The sequence below is a fragment of the Trachypithecus francoisi genome, unplaced genomic scaffold (assembly GCF_009764315.1).
Source record: "Trachypithecus francoisi isolate TF-2019V2 unplaced genomic scaffold, Tfra_2.0 Lachesis_group12, whole genome shotgun sequence".
Lineage (NCBI taxonomy): Eukaryota > Metazoa > Chordata > Mammalia > Primates > Cercopithecidae > Trachypithecus > Trachypithecus francoisi.
Genome location: NW_022681457.1, coordinates 109,942,410 through 109,961,312, shown reverse-complemented (window position 1 = coordinate 109,961,312; position 18,903 = coordinate 109,942,410). Strand labels below are relative to the sequence as shown.

At 51.9% G+C, this 18,903-nt stretch overlaps 1 protein-coding gene across 2 annotated transcripts in view; it reads left to right on the top strand.

The window, feature by feature from the left end:
• Positions 1–18,903, top strand: part of KAZN (kazrin, periplakin interacting protein) — a 511,204-nt gene that overhangs the window by 309,004 nt on the left and 183,297 nt on the right. The window contains exon 1 of one of the 2 annotated variants that reach the window (XM_033228237.1): positions 12,331–12,767. The exons of the other annotated variant lie outside the window; for it this stretch is intronic. Coding sequence (XP_033084128.1) covers positions 12,560–12,767 — 208 coding nt within the window. The 5' untranslated portion in view covers positions 12,331–12,559. Of the gene's footprint in view, positions 1–12,330; positions 12,768–18,903 lie in introns of those variants that run through there. 2 annotated transcript variants of the gene reach the window in all.

Genomic DNA, 18,903 nt, shown 5'->3' with positions numbered 1-18,903 from the left:
TGCCGGAAGCTGCTTCAGGCATGGAACCCACACCCTGTCACTAGGAGGGCCCACAGCCTTGGCCCCTGCTGGCACTGATGGTGCAGCTCTGGAACGGTTCCCTAGCTAGGAGGTGCCCGGGGCCACAGGATGGCTCAGTGCGCAAGCCTGTACCTGACTGGTCTGGAATCCCTAGGACAGTTTCCCAGTGGGCTCTGCAGCTGGGAGGAGCCTTGCTGGAGCTGAGAGGAGTAGAGGGGGTCTAGAAGATTGTTCTATCCAAGACCCTAATTTATACATGGGAAAACTGAAGCCATGAAAGGGAAAAGCCTTGGCCAGGCACAGTGGCTCATACCTGTAATCCAGCACTTTGGGAGGCTGAGGCAAGAGATTCACTTGAACCCGGGAGGTGGAGATTGCAGTGATCACACCACTGCACCCCAGCCTGGGTAACAGAGCGAGACTCCGTCCCAAAAAAAAAAAAAAAAAAGTCTTCCCAGGGCCACCCAGTCAACAGGTCAACAGAACAAGCACGCACATCTCGTGGCTCCCTGTCTAGTTTTCCTTCTAATCTGCCACATTGGGGTTTCCCAGGAGTGGGCAGTGGTGAGATGTAACAGACAGAAAGGTAGACTGACCCAGGACATTGCCTTTCACTAATTGTGCCTGGAGCAGCCAGGCAGGTCATGTACCTGGGTGAGGTAGCCAGAGGTAAGACGGTAGGGAGCGGAGGGAACCTACCACAGCAGGGGATGAGAGGATACGCTGTCACCGTGCGGGATGGAATGGGGGTTTGAAAATACCTCCTTCCCACCTCAGCCTCCCGAGTAGCTGAAATTACAGGTGCACGCCACCATGCCCAGCTAATTTTCATATTTTTTGTAGAGACAGGGTTTCACCATGTTGCCCAGGCTGGTCTCCAACTCCTGGGCTCAAGCAATCCTCCTGCCTTGGCCTCCCAAAGTGCTGGGATTGTAGATGTGAACCACCATGCCCAGCCTAATTTTTTTAAAAAGGCCAGGTGGAAACTACAAATCTGAAGCTTTTGGTGTAAGTTATCCTCATGTTAAAATGTTGGCATCCAGTTTAAAACAATTTTTTTTTTTTACTAGAGTACTAAAAAAAGAAACCACATTCACAAGCCAGATACGGCTCCAACGGCCACCAGAATGCAAGTCCTGCTTCCCTCTTTTACCCTCGGTTTACTCCGTTTTAAAATGGGTATAAGAACAATGCCCTTCTCTCACAGGGCAAGTGGGGGATGAAACGAGCCAATGCCAGTCATACTGACTGGCCCACAGTAAATGGTAGCTATTGTTCTTTACTAAGACCCGAGACACTTGGCAAGATGGGGAGGGGCTGGAGTGATGGAAGGAGCTTGTTAAGGTTGGCACAGGCAACTGGGAGGCCTTGAGCGAGACTTGAGAATATTTAGGAGTGTGTGCTTGCGGTGTGCCCGGCACTGTGGGCATAGAGCAAGTTTAAACCCCTACCCATGCCTTGTGTTTCAGGGGGAGTTGGGGTTAGGCCCACCCAGCAGTTCTTGGGGCTATACTTTACTCCAGGATTCCCTGAGTACCCCTCCAGTGGGCCCCCGATCTGGGAGAAACATTCCACTCCCAAAGGTCAAGTCTTTAAAAACAAAAAGCAGGCAGCGCCTTTCACATTTATCCAAACACATTTTTGCTTGTTTGTTTAATGAGAAACTTCAGGGGGAAGATGCCAGTCCTTCCTACGTATCTGTTAAACAAATCTGCCTCCCGAAACCCATTCCAAAGATATTTAAATAACAATCCTGGGAAAAGAAGAATTTAGAACAAATTCTAATTAGTCCCATTGGGACTAGGGGCCATTACAGATTTCTGCCCTGAGAACCCAGAGACCAGGGCCTAAGGTGACTTTCTGATGTCATAGTACAGGACTCTCTGCCTTACTATCTGGGCTTGGCCCATGCTGGGGTCACTGAGGGCAAGGTAAGGCCCGTTCCCAACCTTGCTGGGTGTCCTTGTAGCCACCAAAGTCCCTCATCTGCCTGTGTAGTGGTGATGGGGGCCCTGTGTGCTCTACCTTAAGTTGGAGAAGCCAGGAGTTGCTCTGGCTGACGTGCCTGAGTTCTGGTGGGCGGGTAGACAGGCGGGCAAAGCCCATAATTATGGGGAAAGCAGCCGCAGGCGTGTGCGGACAGGCCTCCTGGAGCCCAGGCAAGTGGCCTCCTGACAAGGGAGGGCCTCTGCATTTGGACTCTGGGTGCAGAAAACCGTCAGGACGGAGGAGGGGATGTTATGTAATCCCGACGCCACCGCCGCTGAAAATGCGACCTTGCCACGCTCCACTGCCTCCTCCCCACTCAGAGGGCATGAAGACCTAGCAGGCCTTCTGGGCAGGGCAGTGGCCCTCAGCTGTCACAGCAACAGGGTCACCTGAAGGGCTGTGGAAACAGACTGTTAGGCCTCGCCTCCTGGGTTTGTAATTCAGGAGGTCTGGGGTAGGGCCAAGAATTTGCATTTCTCGCCCATGCTCAGGAGAGATGCTGCTGCAGCTGATCAGGGGCCACACTTTGAGAACCGCTGCTCTAGGGCTTACCTGAGTTAGTCCCCCTGGCCTTGATTTGCTGTAACCCCCCTGGGCAAGTGTCTGCCTCTCTGGGCTTTACTTTTCTCACCCAGCAACAGAGAAAAGCCAGCTTTGTCTTTGAACATCTAAACCGCCCTCAGTGTTGGGATGCCTAATTACTATTTGCAGGTAGCACAGAGATCTTCCCATGAAAGGCCCAGGCACGACTACACAGGGGTTCTTAGTCTATTGTTCCAACTTCCTCGCAGCCACTGTGGGAGATGCCTTTCTCTAGGAGAGATGGGCACTTTAAGCCTTAAAGGGATAGGCCAGGCCAGCATCCTTGGACCTCATCGCTGACTCAGCAAGAATCTGGAAGCAGTTCCCTAGCCTGCTTTTTGGGATCATTTTGTTGCCTTCGAGAATGGGTGGCAGGGGCTCCATCACAGCTCCATCACAGTCCCATTGATAATGGCATAATGGTTAAGAGAACAGGTTCTGGAGCCAGAACTTTCTAAGTTTGAATCCTAGCTCCACCTTATACTAGCTGTGTGACCTGGAGCAACCTGCTTAACCTCTCTGAACCTTGGATCCCTCATTGATAAAATGAGGATAGGAATAGCACTTACATAGTAATTGTACTTATATAGTACTTCTGGGGATGAGAATGAGCTAATATGTGTAAAATGCTCTGTCTGCTATTAATAGATGAGCTAATATGTGTAAAATGCTCTATCTACTATGAATAGCTCTTAACAATAATGATTATGTATCTGTGCATTGATTAATTAAATGATAGCTTTTAAGTAAGGAGTCTCTAGCAGAGTGCCTAGCATGGAGGTGGCAATGCTCAGTAAACAGTAACTGTTATTCTTTTCTTGGGCCCCTCGCTGGCCCCTGGCCCTCTGTGTCTCTCAAATCACACAAAGGAAATGGAGACACAGGGTCTGAAAATTGTGGTGAACGTGGTATCACGATTCCCAGAGCCAAGGGTCCCGGTTGCGGAAGAAATTCCGCTAGTAGCCACCGGGGGCAGCAGAGGACACATCCTGCCCAGCAGCACTGCTGAGGGTTCCTTAGGTCCCCCTTCTTTATGAAGAATGAGGAGGTGGTTTTCCCCCCTGCCTACAGGCATGCATTCTCCATAACCCCTGATGTGGAAGGCAGTTCCGCAGAGAACACCCCTCAATTCTGAGAGTTAGACTCCCAACGCTGCCTTTTCCAGACACATCACCTTGGATAAGTCCTTTTGTCTCCCTAAACCTCTGTTTTCTCATCGGGAACCTGGGGATAGGGTAGCTTGGCAGGTTGAATGAGCTGGAAAGCACAGTCCCTAGACTGATGTCAGTGCTCAGTAAATGACACCTATTGCCAATGCAGCATCGTGGCTATGAGTATGGACCCTGCAGCCAGACTACATGGGCTTTAGTCCTGCTTCTGTCACTTACTGGCTCTGTGACTCTGGATGAGTGACTTGACCTCTCTGTGTCCGTTTCCTTATCTGTAAAGTGGGGACGACAATAATAGTACACTTACCTCTCTGGGTTGTGGGGAGGATTAAATTAACATGTACAATTCTTAGAACACTGCCTGGCACATAGTAAGTGCTATGTAAATGTTTGTCGTTGTTATTATTTCTGGTATTTTCACTGTTGTTCTTTTTTTTTTTTTTTTCCAGCATCTCGCTTTATCATCCAGGCTGAAATGCAGTGGCATGATCTGGGCGCACTGCAGCCTCACCTCCACCTCCCAGGTTCAAGCGATTCTCCTACCTCAGCCTCCTGAGTAGCTGGGATTACAGGTGTGCGCCACCACACCAAACTCGTTTTTGTATTTTTAGTAGAGACTGGGTTTCACCATGTTGGCCAGGCGGATCTTGAACTCCTGACCTCAGGTGATCTGCCCGCCTTGGCCTCCCAAACTGCTGAGATTACAGGCGTGAGCCACCATACCCAGTCTATTCTTTTTATTCTGAATAAGCTACAACATTTTAACTTTCTGCAGCAGCTTTCGTACTTGAAGTGAACTCTTCAAAAGGGGCTTAGAAAAGGCGAGATGTGGCCCCCAGCTAAGGCAGGACTTTATTCTTTTGTTACAATTAAGAATCTAACTTGGAGCCCGTTGCAGTGGCTCATACCTGTAATTCTAGTGCTTTGGGAGACTAAAGTAGGAGGAACACTTGAGGCCAGGAGTTTGAGGCAGCCTGGGCAACAGAGTGAGACCCTATCTCTACAAAAAAAAAAATTAAAAATTAGCTGGGCACGGTGGTGGCATACCTGCGGTCCTAGGTACTCGGAAGACTGAGGCGGAAGGATTGCTTGAGCCCAGGAGTTTGAGGCTGCATTGAGCCATCATCATACCACTGCATTCTAGGCTGGGTGACAGAGCAAGACCTTGTCTCAAAAAAATAATAATAATTAATTTGGGACTCTTGACAGTCCAACAGGCAGGGCATGAAGGCAGTCCCACCTGACACCTGGAACTCTGTGAAGTTGCTTTAATGGCCTGTTCTGCCCGAGGACTGGGCTAAGCGCTGCCTCTAGGAGAAGGCCTTTGCAAGGTCCTAGAAGAGATCAGGATCTCTGCCAGGTCATTTGGGGACCTGGGAAAGCCATCAAAGGGTATCAGTGAGCCCATGACAGGCCCACATAAGTCTCCAGCCTCGCCAGAACAGATGGCAGGATGGACCCCGAGTAAAATCCTCATCCCCGCCAAGGGCATAGGTCTAAATAGGTTTGGGGGGAAATCCGGCTCTAATCCTTCCTGATGCACCTGGGTCCTAGAGTCCTGCTGGGATGGCCGAGGGAAGAAGAGGAGATCAGCACTATCCCTGCTGGTGGCCTCGGCAACAAAGGCGGCCCAGGGGCTGCCAAAGGGCTTCCAAGTCACTTTGGAGCCCCAGGAGTGGACTGAGATGGCAGTCTCCATAGAGATAGCAGGGAGTGTGTCCCACTCAGAAGCCATGGGCGTGTCACTCCGGCCTCCTCTGGGAATGTTTCACTAGCCCAATTTTTGAGGATTTACCTTATGCCCAGGCCCCATGCAGAGCTTTATACGTGTGCCTCATCTCCTGAAGGCCCTTGCCACAACCCAACGAGTAGTGACTGCAATCATTTTCATTTTATGGATAGAGAACCTGAGGATTCCAGGGATGAAATCATCTGTCACAATCACACGCTAGTGATTTGAGTCCTGGCCTCTCTGCTTCTAGAGACTGTGTTCCCAACCCCCTGGGTGGGCAGCTTCCAAGATGACCCCAATGATCCTGCCTCCTGGTAGCCACCTCAGTTTGTCTTCTCTCCTAGATTGTGGGTGAGATCTAAATGTCTTCCTTCCTTCCTTTCCTTTTTTTTTTTTTTTGAGACGAATTCTCGCTCTGTCGCCCAGGCTGGAGTGCAGTGGTGCAATCTCAGCTCACAGCAACTTCTGCCTCCGGGGTTCACGCAATTCTACTGCCTCAGCCTCCCGAGTAGCTGGCATTACAGGCATGCGTCACCATGCCCAGCTAATTTTTGTATTTTTAGTAGAGACGGGGTTTCACCATGTTGGCCAGGATGGTCTCGATCTCTTGACCTTGTGATCTGCCCGCCTCGGCCTCCCAAAGTGCTGGGATTAAAGGCGTGAGCCAACGTGCCTGGCCAAGATCTAGATGCACTTCTAATGAACAGAATAGGGAGAAGAGGATGAGCTGTCCTGTCTGAGATTATTGCTGCAAAGAGACTGTGCCTTCCATCTTTTCTTGCACACCTTCTCTTGCTCTTTCTTGGAGGCCTCTGTGGAAAACAAGCTGCCATTCTGTGAGGAGATCTCACAGCCAATGAGGAACTGAGGTTCTCAGTTCAATATCCTGGGAGGAATGGGGTCGGCGTGGTGGCTCACCCCTGTAACCCCAGCACTTTGGGAGGCTGAGACAGGTGGATCACCTAAGGTTAGGAGTTCAAGACCAGCCAGACCAATATGGTGAAACCCCATCTGTACTAAAAATACAAAAATTAGCTGGGTGTGCTAGCGTGAGCCTATAGTCCCAGCTACTCTGGAGGCTGAGACAGGAGAATTGCTTGAATTTGGGCAGCAGAGGTTGCAGTGAGCCGAGATTGCGCCACTGCACTCCAGCCTGGACGACAGAGCAATACTCCATCTCAAAAAAAAAAAAAAAAAAAAAAATCCTGGGGGGAACTGCGTCTTGCCACTAGCCTTGTAAGTGAATTTGGTTTGGAAGTAGATTCCACCTAGGTTAAGCCTCGAGTTGGCAGCGGCTCCACCTGACACCTTGATTGCAGCCTGTAAGAGACCCTGAACCAGAAGACCCAGCTAAGCCACACCTGGATTCCTGACCCATAGAAACTATGAGATAATAAATCCCTATTGTTTAAAACCACTGAGTTTGGAGGTGATTTGTTATGCAGCAATAGGTATACACTTCCCATCACTACCAGCGACACACACGCAAAACATACCCACACAACCACCATGAGAAAGGATAAAAACGAGCATGTTGACCGTAGTGGGCAGAGCTAGAAAAACCCTCCTCACACCTGGTAAGCCAGCCCTTTGAACCTCCAGAACACTTAGATGCAGAGACTGCAACCTCTGCTTCCCTGCAACCTCAGCCTCCCAGGTTCAAATGATTCTCCTGCCTCAGTCTCCGGAGTAGCTGGGAGGACAGGCACATTCCACCACACCTGGCTCACTTTTGTATTTTTAGGAGAGACAGGGTTTCACCATGTTGGCCAGGCTGGTCTCAAATGCCTGACCTCAGGCGATCCACCTGCCTGGGCCTCCCAAAGTGCTGGGATGACAGGCGTGAGCCACCATGCCCAGCCCAAGGCACTTTTTCATGGTCACACACAGCAAGGGGCCCTGACATTGTGGCTGAGGTCTTCATGCCCCCTGGAAAGTTTCGCCAGGAGTTACAAAACTATGGGGTGTTACAAAACTCTGCATCTCCCTGGGAATCAAGAGTTACTGCTTTGTCTTAGCTAGAGGTATTTGGAGATAGTAACAAGTTGGCTGGAAGATCTCAGTAAAACATCTTCTACAAATAGAAACATAACAACATGTGGGTCAATGATGGATCGATCGCATATCTGATGGTGGTCCCATAAGATTATACTGTATTTTTACTGTGCTTTTTCTGTTGAGATATGTTTAGATATATAAAAACTTACCATCGTGTTACAATTATCTACAGTATTCAGTACAGTGACATGCTGTGCAGGAGCAATAGGCTATACCACATAGCCTAGGTGTGTAGTAGCTATCCTGTGTAGGTTTGGGTAAGTACCGTCTAGGATGTTTGCACAATGACAAAATTGCCTACCAATGCATTTCCCAGAACGACATTCTGCCTTTGTCCCTGTCCCTGTCATTAAGTGATGCATGACTATTTTAAAATCAGAGCCAAATGGGGGGGGCGGGGGATGGGAAAGATTTCAGTGGGCTCAAATATTCAACTTTAAGCAGACAGCAAACATAATAGGATCTCTTAATATCATGTTTCTGGGTTTTGTTCCTTAAGCCAAATGTATCTTGTAGTCTTCTCCAGTGAGCTAAAGGATGTTCCCCTGGGAATGAAGGGACACTGCGAATGGGACCTGAACTGACACCTATGTCTGCAGCCTCTCTTCTGTTTTTTTGGGTGGCGCCCTATCCAGCCTGAGGTCAGGGTCATGGGGACCCTGTCTGGCCTCAGAGCCCAGAACCAGAGCAGCCTCCCCACACCCTGTCTGGACTGCCCCTTTCCCCTCTGAAGTCATACTGTGCCTCTGCTCGTTAAAATAAGTTGCCGGGAGGACTGGATGAGGACAGCTCCTGCTGTCTTTCCTGACCCCCAAATCCTCCCTTCCTGCTGCCCCACAGAGGCTGGACACAGTGTGCAGGAGCAGGACAGAGTGAGCCAAGTTGTATCCAGTCTCAATTCCCAGCATCCCCCAGGGGGCCTGGGAAGGTCTCTTGGGAGTAGAACTGGCTACTTAATTGGTAGGTCCCAGTGTTCAAAAATAAGAATTTCAAGGCAACAACAGAGCATTCACCCAAGCTCCGGGCCCTTCTGAGCGCGGGGCCCAGTGCGACCACATGGGTCATATGCCCAGAAGCTGGCTCTGCATAGGGGTCTCCTTTAAACCTCCCTGAAGTTGTCATTTGTGTAGGACCTGCCCAAGCCACTCAGGGCAGAAAATGAGTTGGTTAGTCCTTGGCTCCAGGGTCTCCTGGTGCAGAACCGAGCAGAAACATCTCCTGGACCCAGGGCATCCTCATAAATGTACCTCAAGGTGTGTTTAATATACCTCCCCACCCAAGACAGATGGGTTTCTGATAGACTCCTGACTGCCACTGTGGCCACAGACTTGCCAGCTAGCAGAGTTGAGAGCAGGGAGAGTGAGGGGCTACAGCGGAGTAAGGGAGGCATGGGCAGCCTGGGAACCTCCAGAAAACTGGGGAAGGTGGATCCCACTGCCATCTGCAGGCCTGGGTCTGAGCGTGCAACACACACACACACACACACACACATATATTCACACAGAGCCACGACTAAACTGCACTGAGTAAAAGTTGCAGAGGGAATTCCCCAGAGCTGTGGCCTTGAGAAGCAGCTTGGATGATTGAAAAGTAACTAGGACGTATGTGCACTTGGGGAGGTTGCAGAGGGGACAAGTGATGGTAGCAGTGAAATGGGCCCTGGTGGCCAATGGGCTACATAAAGACTTTTCGATACGTTTACTTTCTTCTTCTTCCTCCATCTCCTCGTTCTTCCTTTCCTCCTTCTTAAGTTTTTTTTTTTTTTTTTTTTTTTTGAGGCGGAGTCTCGCTCTGTCGCCCGGACTGGAGTGCAGTGGCCGGATCTCAGCTCACTGCAAGCTCCGCCTCCCGGGTTTATGCCATTCTCCTGCCTCAGCCTCCCGAGTAGCTGGGACTACAGGCGCCCGCCACCTCGCCCGGCTAGTTTTTTTTGTATTTTTAGTAGAGACGGGGTTTCACCGTGTTAGCCAGGATGGTCTCGATCTCCTGACCTCGTGATCCGCCCGTCTCAGCCTCCCAAAGTGCTGGGATTACAGGCTTGAGCCACCGTGCCCGGCCCTCCTTCTTAAGTTTTAAAGAGTTGCTAATATTTCAAATTTAGATTTCACATAAAAATCCATATTCCTAGTAGCTCTAAACAAACAAAAAAAGGAGAACATCTGATAACACTAAGCCTACATTCCTGCCTGACAGCAATCAGCAGCCTCCCCTACAGGGGCCGGTGGCCTCATTTGCCACAGTCCCCACCATCCTAATGTCTCTCTGACTGACACCACATCCCAGTGACGGGAGCTACATACTCATACTTGTGCTGGGTTTTGTTTGGTGGGTTGTTGTTGTTTGTTTGTTCGTTCTTTAAGACAGGGTCTCACTCGGTCACCTAGCCTGGAGTATGGTGGCACAATCTCGGCTATCTGCAGCCTCCCCCTCCCAGGTTCAAGTGATTCTCCTGCCTCAGCCTTCCAAGTAGCTGGGATTACAGGCGCGCACCACCACTCCCGGCTAATTTTTGTATTTTTAGTAGAGACGGGGTTTCACCATATTGGCCAGGCTGGTCTTGAACTCTTGACCTCAAGTCATCCACCCTCCTCGGCCTCCCAAAGTGCTGGAATTCCAGGCGTGAGCCACCGCGCCTGGCCAAGTGCTGTTTTTCTCTTGTCATGGAGTTAAGATGAAAGCACATGTCTCTATCAAAAGTATAGTTCATGTACTTCAAGAAATATGTGAAAGACTATGTTTCTTTGTGGAAGTGAAAAGCCTTCCTAAGTGTTTAATATGCCAAGAGTGTTTAAGTCAAAATAATACAACGTAAATGCCCTTATTTTTTGAAATACACCACACAGCCCATGCTCAACCTAGCTCACTCATTTATGTTCCCAGGAAGGTTCCTGAAGGTAACTCAGATAGTCCTGGACCAGATTCTCCAGGATGCAGGGGCTGGCAAAGACATTCCTAGCTTCTCTGCTCTCGGGGGCTGAGAGCGATCATGCTTTTGTTCTGCTCTGTCTGTTTTCTCAGTAAAGGAGAGGAATTAGGGGATTCCCAGCATCTCTGGTCACTTGGTGTGGTGTCAGTTTCTTTCCTCCTGGAAAAGTGGTGTGGGTACTTTTCTTCCACAGCTGGGAGCACCCAGCACTTCGCATGCCACTCTGCCCTCCACTGGGCAATCAAAAGTGCACTTTGGGAGGCTGAGGCAGGCAGATCACGAGGTCAGGAGTTCGAGACCAGCCTGACCAACATGGTGAAACCCTGTCTCTACTAAAAATACAAAAATTAGCCGGGCATGGTGGCGGGCACCTGTAATCTCAGCTACTCGGGAGGCTGAGGCAGGAGAATCGCTTGAACCCAGGAGGCGGAAGTTGCAGTGAGCCAAGATCACACCACTGCACTCCAACCTGGGTAACAGAGCAAGACTCTGTCTCCAAAAAACAAACAAACAAACAAACACAAACAAAAAAGACAGTGCCAGCTAGAGAGGGCAGGGGTTCTAAGGCAGCCTCCGCAGCTGGGGCAGTTTCAGTCATTGGGAAGGTGAGGATGCAGGGGCAGGGAGAAGCTGGGAAGGCCATGATAGTTGGTGGCCAGGCCACTGTGGTTGCTGAGAGCCAGGGCTTCTAACCCACGGGCAGAAAACTGCTCCTAAAAGGTTCTGTAGACTTAGGGGAAAGTAACTTGGTTCTCACAGCTTGTTGGAGAGCCATAGGCCAGTGACCTAGAAATTCGCACATCTCAGGCCTGGGCCCGTGGGAGCCTCAGGTTACAGAGCCAGGCCTGGGCAGGGTAGGGATGCCAGCATGCTGCCTACAAGGAGTGGCTGGGGGCTCCATGAGTGTGTGACTGACTGCTCACCTGGCTGTGTAGCCTCGGCTCCCGCGTGTCTACAACAGGGGGAAACTGGACCTGCCTCCAGGGGCTGTAAGGAGATAATTAGTCTTTCTGAAGAGCATCATAATCCCCAGATCAAAGGGGGCTCAGAGCTGCACTCACTTCACAGGAGCACTGCCAGCCTGAACACCCACTCCAGCGGGTGGGTTCTGTTGTGCAGACCCTCCAAGGTGCCACTTCCTACAGGGTTTGCCTGGCCTTGTCACCGTTCCCCCACCCACTCCCAGGGTCCAGGCTCTGGCCTCCCCTGCCAATGGCTGCCATCGTTGGAGAGTTCATAGGCAGCACTGATAATGGACAGCGGAGAATTACTAATGCCTAACTCATAGATGGGGAAACTGAGGCTGGGGAAGTGAGGTGAAGTCACAGGGCCTCCCACCAGATCTCAGCCCCCTCGCGATCTCCTCCACCAGACGCACTCAGCATTCCCCTCACTTAGACGATGGCCGGTCACACGCAAAGATAAGCGAAGGAAAGGTCCCGGGGCTGCTCCCCTCCCCGCCCACTCTTTCTGACCTCTCCCGGCCGGCTGTGAGGACCTCGGCTCTCAGCAAGGCTGTCACAGGGTGTCAGGAGAGGAGAGAGACACAGCAAAGTGGGGTGCCAGGAAGAGGCCAGAGGCTTTCAAAGACCGGGGCTCAAGTCCCCCCGGTGACGTCGGTCATCGTTCTGACCCTCCGTGTCCCCGGGAATGACCGCGTCGGGGATGCACCGAGTGGCCGGGGCCAGGCGCACAATGGGGCGACGCGGCGGCGCTCCCGGGGCACTGGGGCCAGTCTGGGCGCCGCGGAGGGGCGGGGAGGGGGCGGGGAAGGGGCGGGGAGGGGGCGGGGCGAGCCTCGGCCGTCGCCAGCCCGGAAGGAGCGGGAGGAGGAGCCGCGGGACTGGGAGTCGTTCCCACGTGAGAGGCTCCGCGGCCGAATTCCTCGCGTGCGGCAGCCGCGGACGCCCGGCGTCCGGCCGGACGGAGAGCCCTGGTCCGGCGTGCGCAGGCGGCCGGGCAGGAGGCGGGGGCGGCGCTCGGCTGCGCCCCGATGCGGCGGCGACCCCAGGGACTGTGAGCCCGGCGAGCGCCGTCGGAGCCCCTCGCGCCGCCGCGGGCAGCGCCCCCCGGGCACCCGGCATGCGGGCGGCCGACTCGGGCTCGTGGGAGCGCGTCCGCCAGCTCGCGGCGCAGGGCGAGCCGGCGCCTTCCTGCGGGGCGGGGGCCGGGCCCGCGCGGCCCCCGGGACTCGCAGCCTGCGAGCAGTGCGTGGACGCGGGGGGGCCCGGCGATCGGCCCCGCGCCGGGGCTCCCCGGGTCCGAGCGGATGGCGACTGCAGCCAGCCGGGTAGGTGCGCGCGGGGCGGGGCGGGGCGGGGCGGGCGGCGCGGACACAAGCCCCGGAGCCGCCGGGGCTGGGCGCGCGAGGGCGCTCGGAGCCGGGATCGGGAAGTCGCTGGTGGCAAAGTTCTCGCAGCGCGCGGAGCCCCGAGCCCCGGGCGGGTGCAGCGGGAGGCGCGCGGGGCGCGGAGTGAGTTCCTTGGCGTGGGGACCGGGGCTCGGGGCTGCACCGGCGGACCAGGGCCGCGCTTGCCGGAGCCCGGCGATCCCGCGGCGCCTGGAGACCCAGCTCCGGGCTGGACCCCGCGTCTGCTGGGGGAAGCGTGGGAAAGGGGCCAGCCCTGCACGAAGTTGGTTCGGCCCCCTGGGACTGCACCTGTGAGCCATCTGGCGGCCCCCGCGGAGTGCCGAGGGGGACCCCCTTCACCGCCGCCCCTCCGAGGTGAAATTGATGCCTCGCATTTGCTAGGAGCGGAGGTTGCTGCCTTTCTCATACACTTGAACTCCGAGTAATGCAGAAAGAGAAATTGCAGAGGTGGAGACACAAATGCGGTGATCTAATTGCGTGTCGTTGGCTAATCCGCCCCAAGTGGAGAACAGCGTTTTACTGTTAAAGTGTTCCCAGTGGGTGTGCCCGTTCCATCCCACTCAGGCCTGTGCTGTCTCCCTTCCCCCTCCCTCTTCCCCCCAGGTTAGGTCATGGGGATGGGAGACAGGAACCCCTGCGTCCTCTTGACTGGAGTAGGAAGAAACCTTAGAAGACGAAGGGTTTTTCTGAGAGGGGGCTGCCATCATCAGGTCCAAGTTCTGAATACTTTTTCCGGGAAAAACGGGAGGGGGAGGCACAACATAATTATTCCTTATTCATCGAACACCTATTGTGTTATAGTAATTCACATGCAACATATCCTTAAAATCTTATCACAACCCTGGGAGTGAGGCTGTGTTATCTACATGCAGATAAGAACAGAAAAGACCGGAGGTTAAGCGACTTGCCCAAGTTCCCAGAGTCCTAAATCATGGTGTTGGAATTCAGTTTTGTCCGTGGAAATCCAAAGTCTTAGCACCGTAATACCTCTCCCAGGCAGCAAGCCCTCTAGCTGGGGAGCACACGGGCTTATTTCCCTAATAATCATCTCTTTCCTGTAAGAAGAAAGCCAACCACAAGGCCCCCTATTCCTGTTTTTGCCTATGTTAGCCTCCCCAGGAGATGGAATGCCGCCTCTGGGTGTCAGGGCAGAGTCTTCTCTCCTGTGTTGGAGTTTGCCTTTTCCCACCTTCTCCTCAGTTACACATAGCACAGTCCAAGACGGGTTGATGTAAAAAAACAGCATCGATGCGAAGAGGAAGCAGATGGGAGAGTTTGGCCAAGTTGCTTCATCTTTTTGAGACTCAACTTACCCATCTGCACAGTGGAAATAATAGTGCCAAGGAAAGATTTGTCATTCCAAAGATGGTGTCTGTAAAACACCTTGCCTCTCTCACCACAATGCTTAATGCGCGTTAGTCCTCAGCTCCTTCTCACATTCCATGCTTGCTAGATGACCTGTCAGTGCTCCCACTGACTCAGTTTCCCATCAGATTGTGGCGCTCTCTGCTCCATCTCCACCTTCATGAACTAAGTCAAGATGACTTTTGTCTTGTCTGTAAAATACTTAAGTGATCTGATGTGAATGTTGTGTCAGTGGAAGTTGTTTTCATGTAAACATGTACAGGAGATGGCTAGGTGGAGATAGGGCTGTTTACTTTGTGTCTATATAGACTCCATTTGTGTGTTCATAATAATATCCTAATGACACTGTGTAGCCCAGGAATGCCTGTTTCCTAGGTCTAGGGGTGGTTGTTATTCCTGCAGCCCTTATGGTATGTCCGTTTTAAAAGACAGCACATTGGAAATCTCTTTTCCCAGTTTACAGATGACATCACTGCCATGAAACAAGATCAGACCAGCAGCTAAACCAGAAAGTTTGGAGTTTTCTCTAACCTACTACCCTTCACCCTTTCTGGTCTCTGGTTCTTAAAGACCAAATCGAGTTTCTGAGAACTTCCATGATGGCCAGGCATTGAGGACAGCCTGCCATGGAAATGGTTTCTGAAATCATTGGCTGTTACAAGGGACTTTCCTCTAGGAGGGCAATGGGAACTCTGGCTCAAAGCTGCAAGCTGAACTTGTTGCTGAAATAAACATTTCAGCCAGGCTGTGAGGTGGCTGTTCCTCGAATCTCAGCACTTGATCCCAAGTCGAATGTGGTGCTCGGTTTAATGAGCTGAAACAGGTGCCCTGTTGGATGGGAGAGTCTGTGAATTGGCACTTTCAGGGATGTGGGGAAGGGAAAAGATAGAGGAGATGCTGGCTGGCTGGGATGGAGGCCAAACACCTTGAATTGCTCAGGGAGAATGTCCTGAGATCAGCAGGTGATGGCCCCGTGATGGTGACAGCTCTGGCCTCCAGGGTGCATGACCCAGGGACTGGAGCAGGAGGTGCAGACTTTGGATGTTTACACAATCCGCACCTGCTTCTGCCTCGATCGTATTTTACTCTGAGATGTTCCACAACTCAGTGTCCCTGTTGGCACCAAGGGAATAACTCCTTCTGAGGGGCAGATCATTCCAGAGCCCCCTCAGAGTGAGCCACGTGCTCCCTGGAGGTTCTTAAGCTGGGAACAGGAATCCGGTTCTTCGATCTTTCATTGTCCATTCATTCGGTCACATTTCTTGAGCATCTGCTCCGGGCCAGGCACTGTTGTAGCTGCCAGGGATATGGCAGCAAAGGAGATGACTGCAGCCCTGGTTTCCATGGAGCTTACATTCTGTGGGAGGAGATTTCCAGTAGACAAATAGGCACAGGATATGTCCAGAGATGGTGTAAGTGCTATGCAGAAAAATAAAGCCGGGGAGGGGTTAGAATGATGGGAGCGGACGCTGCTTAGTTTTTAGGTAGGGTGGACAGAGGAGCATGTTCCAGGATGAAGTGAGGTGTGTAGGTGCTGAGTTTCTAAGACAAGAGGGTGTTGCTGATCAGCTAAAGGAACTAAGCCATTTTTAAAAAGGTGATGGAAATTAGTATCTTTGTGGACGAGGCACTCTACACGTCTGTAACTGAAGCATCTGCACTCTAACCCTATTGCTCCATTTGGCATTTCTCTTAACCTGCAGCTCAGAAAGCCACGTGGCCTTATCCTGCCTCTTCATGTCCCCTACTTTTTTAAATTCTGTATTATTTTATTATGATGATCATTTGGGTTCTTATCACTTCTTGCCCCTCCCCTTTACATGAAACCCACAGTTGAGGGGACTGGGGCGCTTGTGTGTCTTTGTCTTTGTGTACTGGCTCCCAGCACTGTACCCTCCCGGAGACCAGTTGTGTCGTGAACTAAACAGGATGCCTTGTCTTCATGAGGCCTCCCAGCAACCCAGTGGGGAAGTGCAATTGCTAACCCCATCCATAGGTGGGGAAACCAGTCCTTAGAACAGTTCAGTAACTGCCCAAGGCCACTCAGCCAGTGGGTGTCCCAACCAGGAATTTATCCCAGACTGTAGACCTCAGCAGTATGGAAAGACTTCATGTTGCTCTTAAGAAAGTAGACCCACATTGTTTCTGGTCTCTTTTTCCTTTAAATTTTTATCCTTAAAAAAAAAAAAAAAAAGTTTGTCCTCTCCTTGACATTCCTTGTTTTAAGCAACTCAAGCATTTGCTTATCTTTCTGCTGTTAGCAATTTCAGTGGGAGGTCAGCTCTCCGTGAGCTGTTCTGAAAAGGATTTCTGCTGGTACTGGATGAGATGCAATCTCCACTGCTTGGAATTAAGAATGCTTTTAGGAAGCTGCCCACTAGAACCCATTGGTGGGTTTCGTGTGAGCATACTTCTGCTAGCAAGGCGAGGGCAGGATGGAGGCAATGGAGGGCTTGGTTCTTCTGGACAATCGGGGTGAAAGTCACTGCTGAGATCCTTTTCTCTGAGGAGTCTCAACCTGTGGCCCGGCACCCTCCGCCCTCCACCCTGTGTTGTGGTCCAGTGAGATGGACAGAACTTTATCCTTCTGCCAAGGCTGATGGCACACCATAGTGGGTACAGGGCACCAGTTTTGGAATCCAACACACACTGATTTGAATTTGTCAGCTCTGCTCCTTGCTAGCTATATGCCCCTAAGCAAGTTATTTAATGTCCTGAGGCTCAGTTTACCCTTCTGTAAAATGGAAATCGTATTACCCACCTCAGAGTTGTTGGAAATTGGACAGGAATCTGTGTGATTAACATCCTTCCCCCTGTGGAGCCTGATTCTGGGTCCATGCCATAAGGAAGGAGGGGGAATTCCTATTCCTCCAGATGCCAAAGGACTTGATGTATATGTGTTTAAAATATATGTAATACTTTTTTTTAATTTTTGAAGCTTGAAATATTGGGATTTACTCAAACAGGTGACTCCAAAGGGTTGCTAGCTGCTTATTTGGCCTTCTGAGTCATCACGAAATCTCCATAATGGGCACGAAACATCGTTTATGTTCTTTGTAATATTCCAGTTGAGTGAACTGGACAATTTGCCAGGACCCTCCAGCCATTCTGGAGGAAGAAGAGTTTGTTCATTTTTTAATCATCTCAGAAGGAAAATAGCACCCCTGGCTCTGGAGTTAGCCTCCCTCATCCGTAACACGGCAAGCTGACAAAAATGGAACGTCAGCACATTTGCACGTAGACAGATTTTAGTCCCAGCAGATAAGCACACCCAACATGTCATTAAAGCCGGCCGAAGCCATCGCCCTGGGGATCCCCTGTTTGTTGTGAGTCACTAAGGGCTGTAAACACTCCAGAGAGACACGCAAGGTTATAGTGTGCGGGCGTGGAGTTGTTTTAATGGATTTACTCTCCGTGAGTGTGTCGTATGTTGCACGTGTCAGATGAGTGCCTTTCAAGGGAGAGGGAAGGTCAGGCTTGCCTCCTGTTCACAAGGACAACCTCTGTCTCCCGTGGGGCGGCCTCTATGAAGGTGGGGACTCCAGGCTTACTCTATCTGCTTTTTGGATGCCTTCAGGAGAGGTCAGTTAGAGGATATCAATTGTGGCAATTCCCTGGAGCCCTCATCAAATGGCATTAGCCCATCATGTGCTGCAGTGGCACCCAATTTGGAGGAAATTCAGAGCCAGAAGAGTGTAACAGGTACGCGAGTGCTGCCTGCTGTCCCAGGCCTGAACTGGGTGACGCTGAGTCTGGCCTAAGGAGCAGGGAGCTGTTGAGCTCCAGGTGGGGCCTGTCCTCAGTCTACGTGCTGGACACTGGGGACTGTTTTGGGAAACGCCCTCCACCTGGCACCTGGTGGCTAATCCGCAGGTGCCAGTAATCTCGTCTTTTGTTGCTTCTTGGATTTGGAGGCTGGCTCAGGCTCCCAACTAGTTTGGGCTGTAACTTTATCACAGGCATTGACTGTGTTCACTACCTTTTAATTGTACAGAAGTTTCAGAAAAGCTCTCCTGGGGAATTGGAGAGAAGTAAAAACAACAGCTGCTATTTCCTAGATGCCTTATTCCCTCCCCTCACAGCGCAGCCTCAGCAGCATGTTCCTAACCTTGAAGTTCTGTGTGCCCAGGCAGGGAAGAATGTGGATTTTCATTCCGTTGGGTCCCATTAGTGTGGAAGGGCCAAGCAAGAACCAAGCACCTTGTTCCATGTATTCCTGTTGATCCCCCCATTCCTGTCAGCCAGCTGCCGTTCTCCCCATCTTACAGGGGAAACCACTGAGGCGTGGAGAGGTTATATGGGTTGTGGAAAGTAGCTGTTCCAGGCTGCCATGCTGCCCTCCCAGGACCCTTTCTCCTGCGGTTTCCTTGTCAGCTGACAATTCCCCGGGCTACCAGGCCACAGGGCAGAGGCTGAGCTGCTGAGAGTCATGGGATTTTTCTCCCTGGCACCTTCGGCTCACTGGCTTCCAATCAGCCAGAGCCAGTTGGGAGGGGGGCCTCTGGGGCCCGGAGTGGTTCTCGGTCTCTGTCAACAGAAGACTCTGCCCCTACCCCTTCACCCTAGCCAGAAGCCAGAGGCAAGCTGGCTCCTGACAGGAGGTCCCCCTGCCACAACCGTTTGGAAACCTAGAATGCAGAGCCCTGAGAGGGAAACCTCTGCAGGGATGGGGTCAACCCGCTCCCTCTCC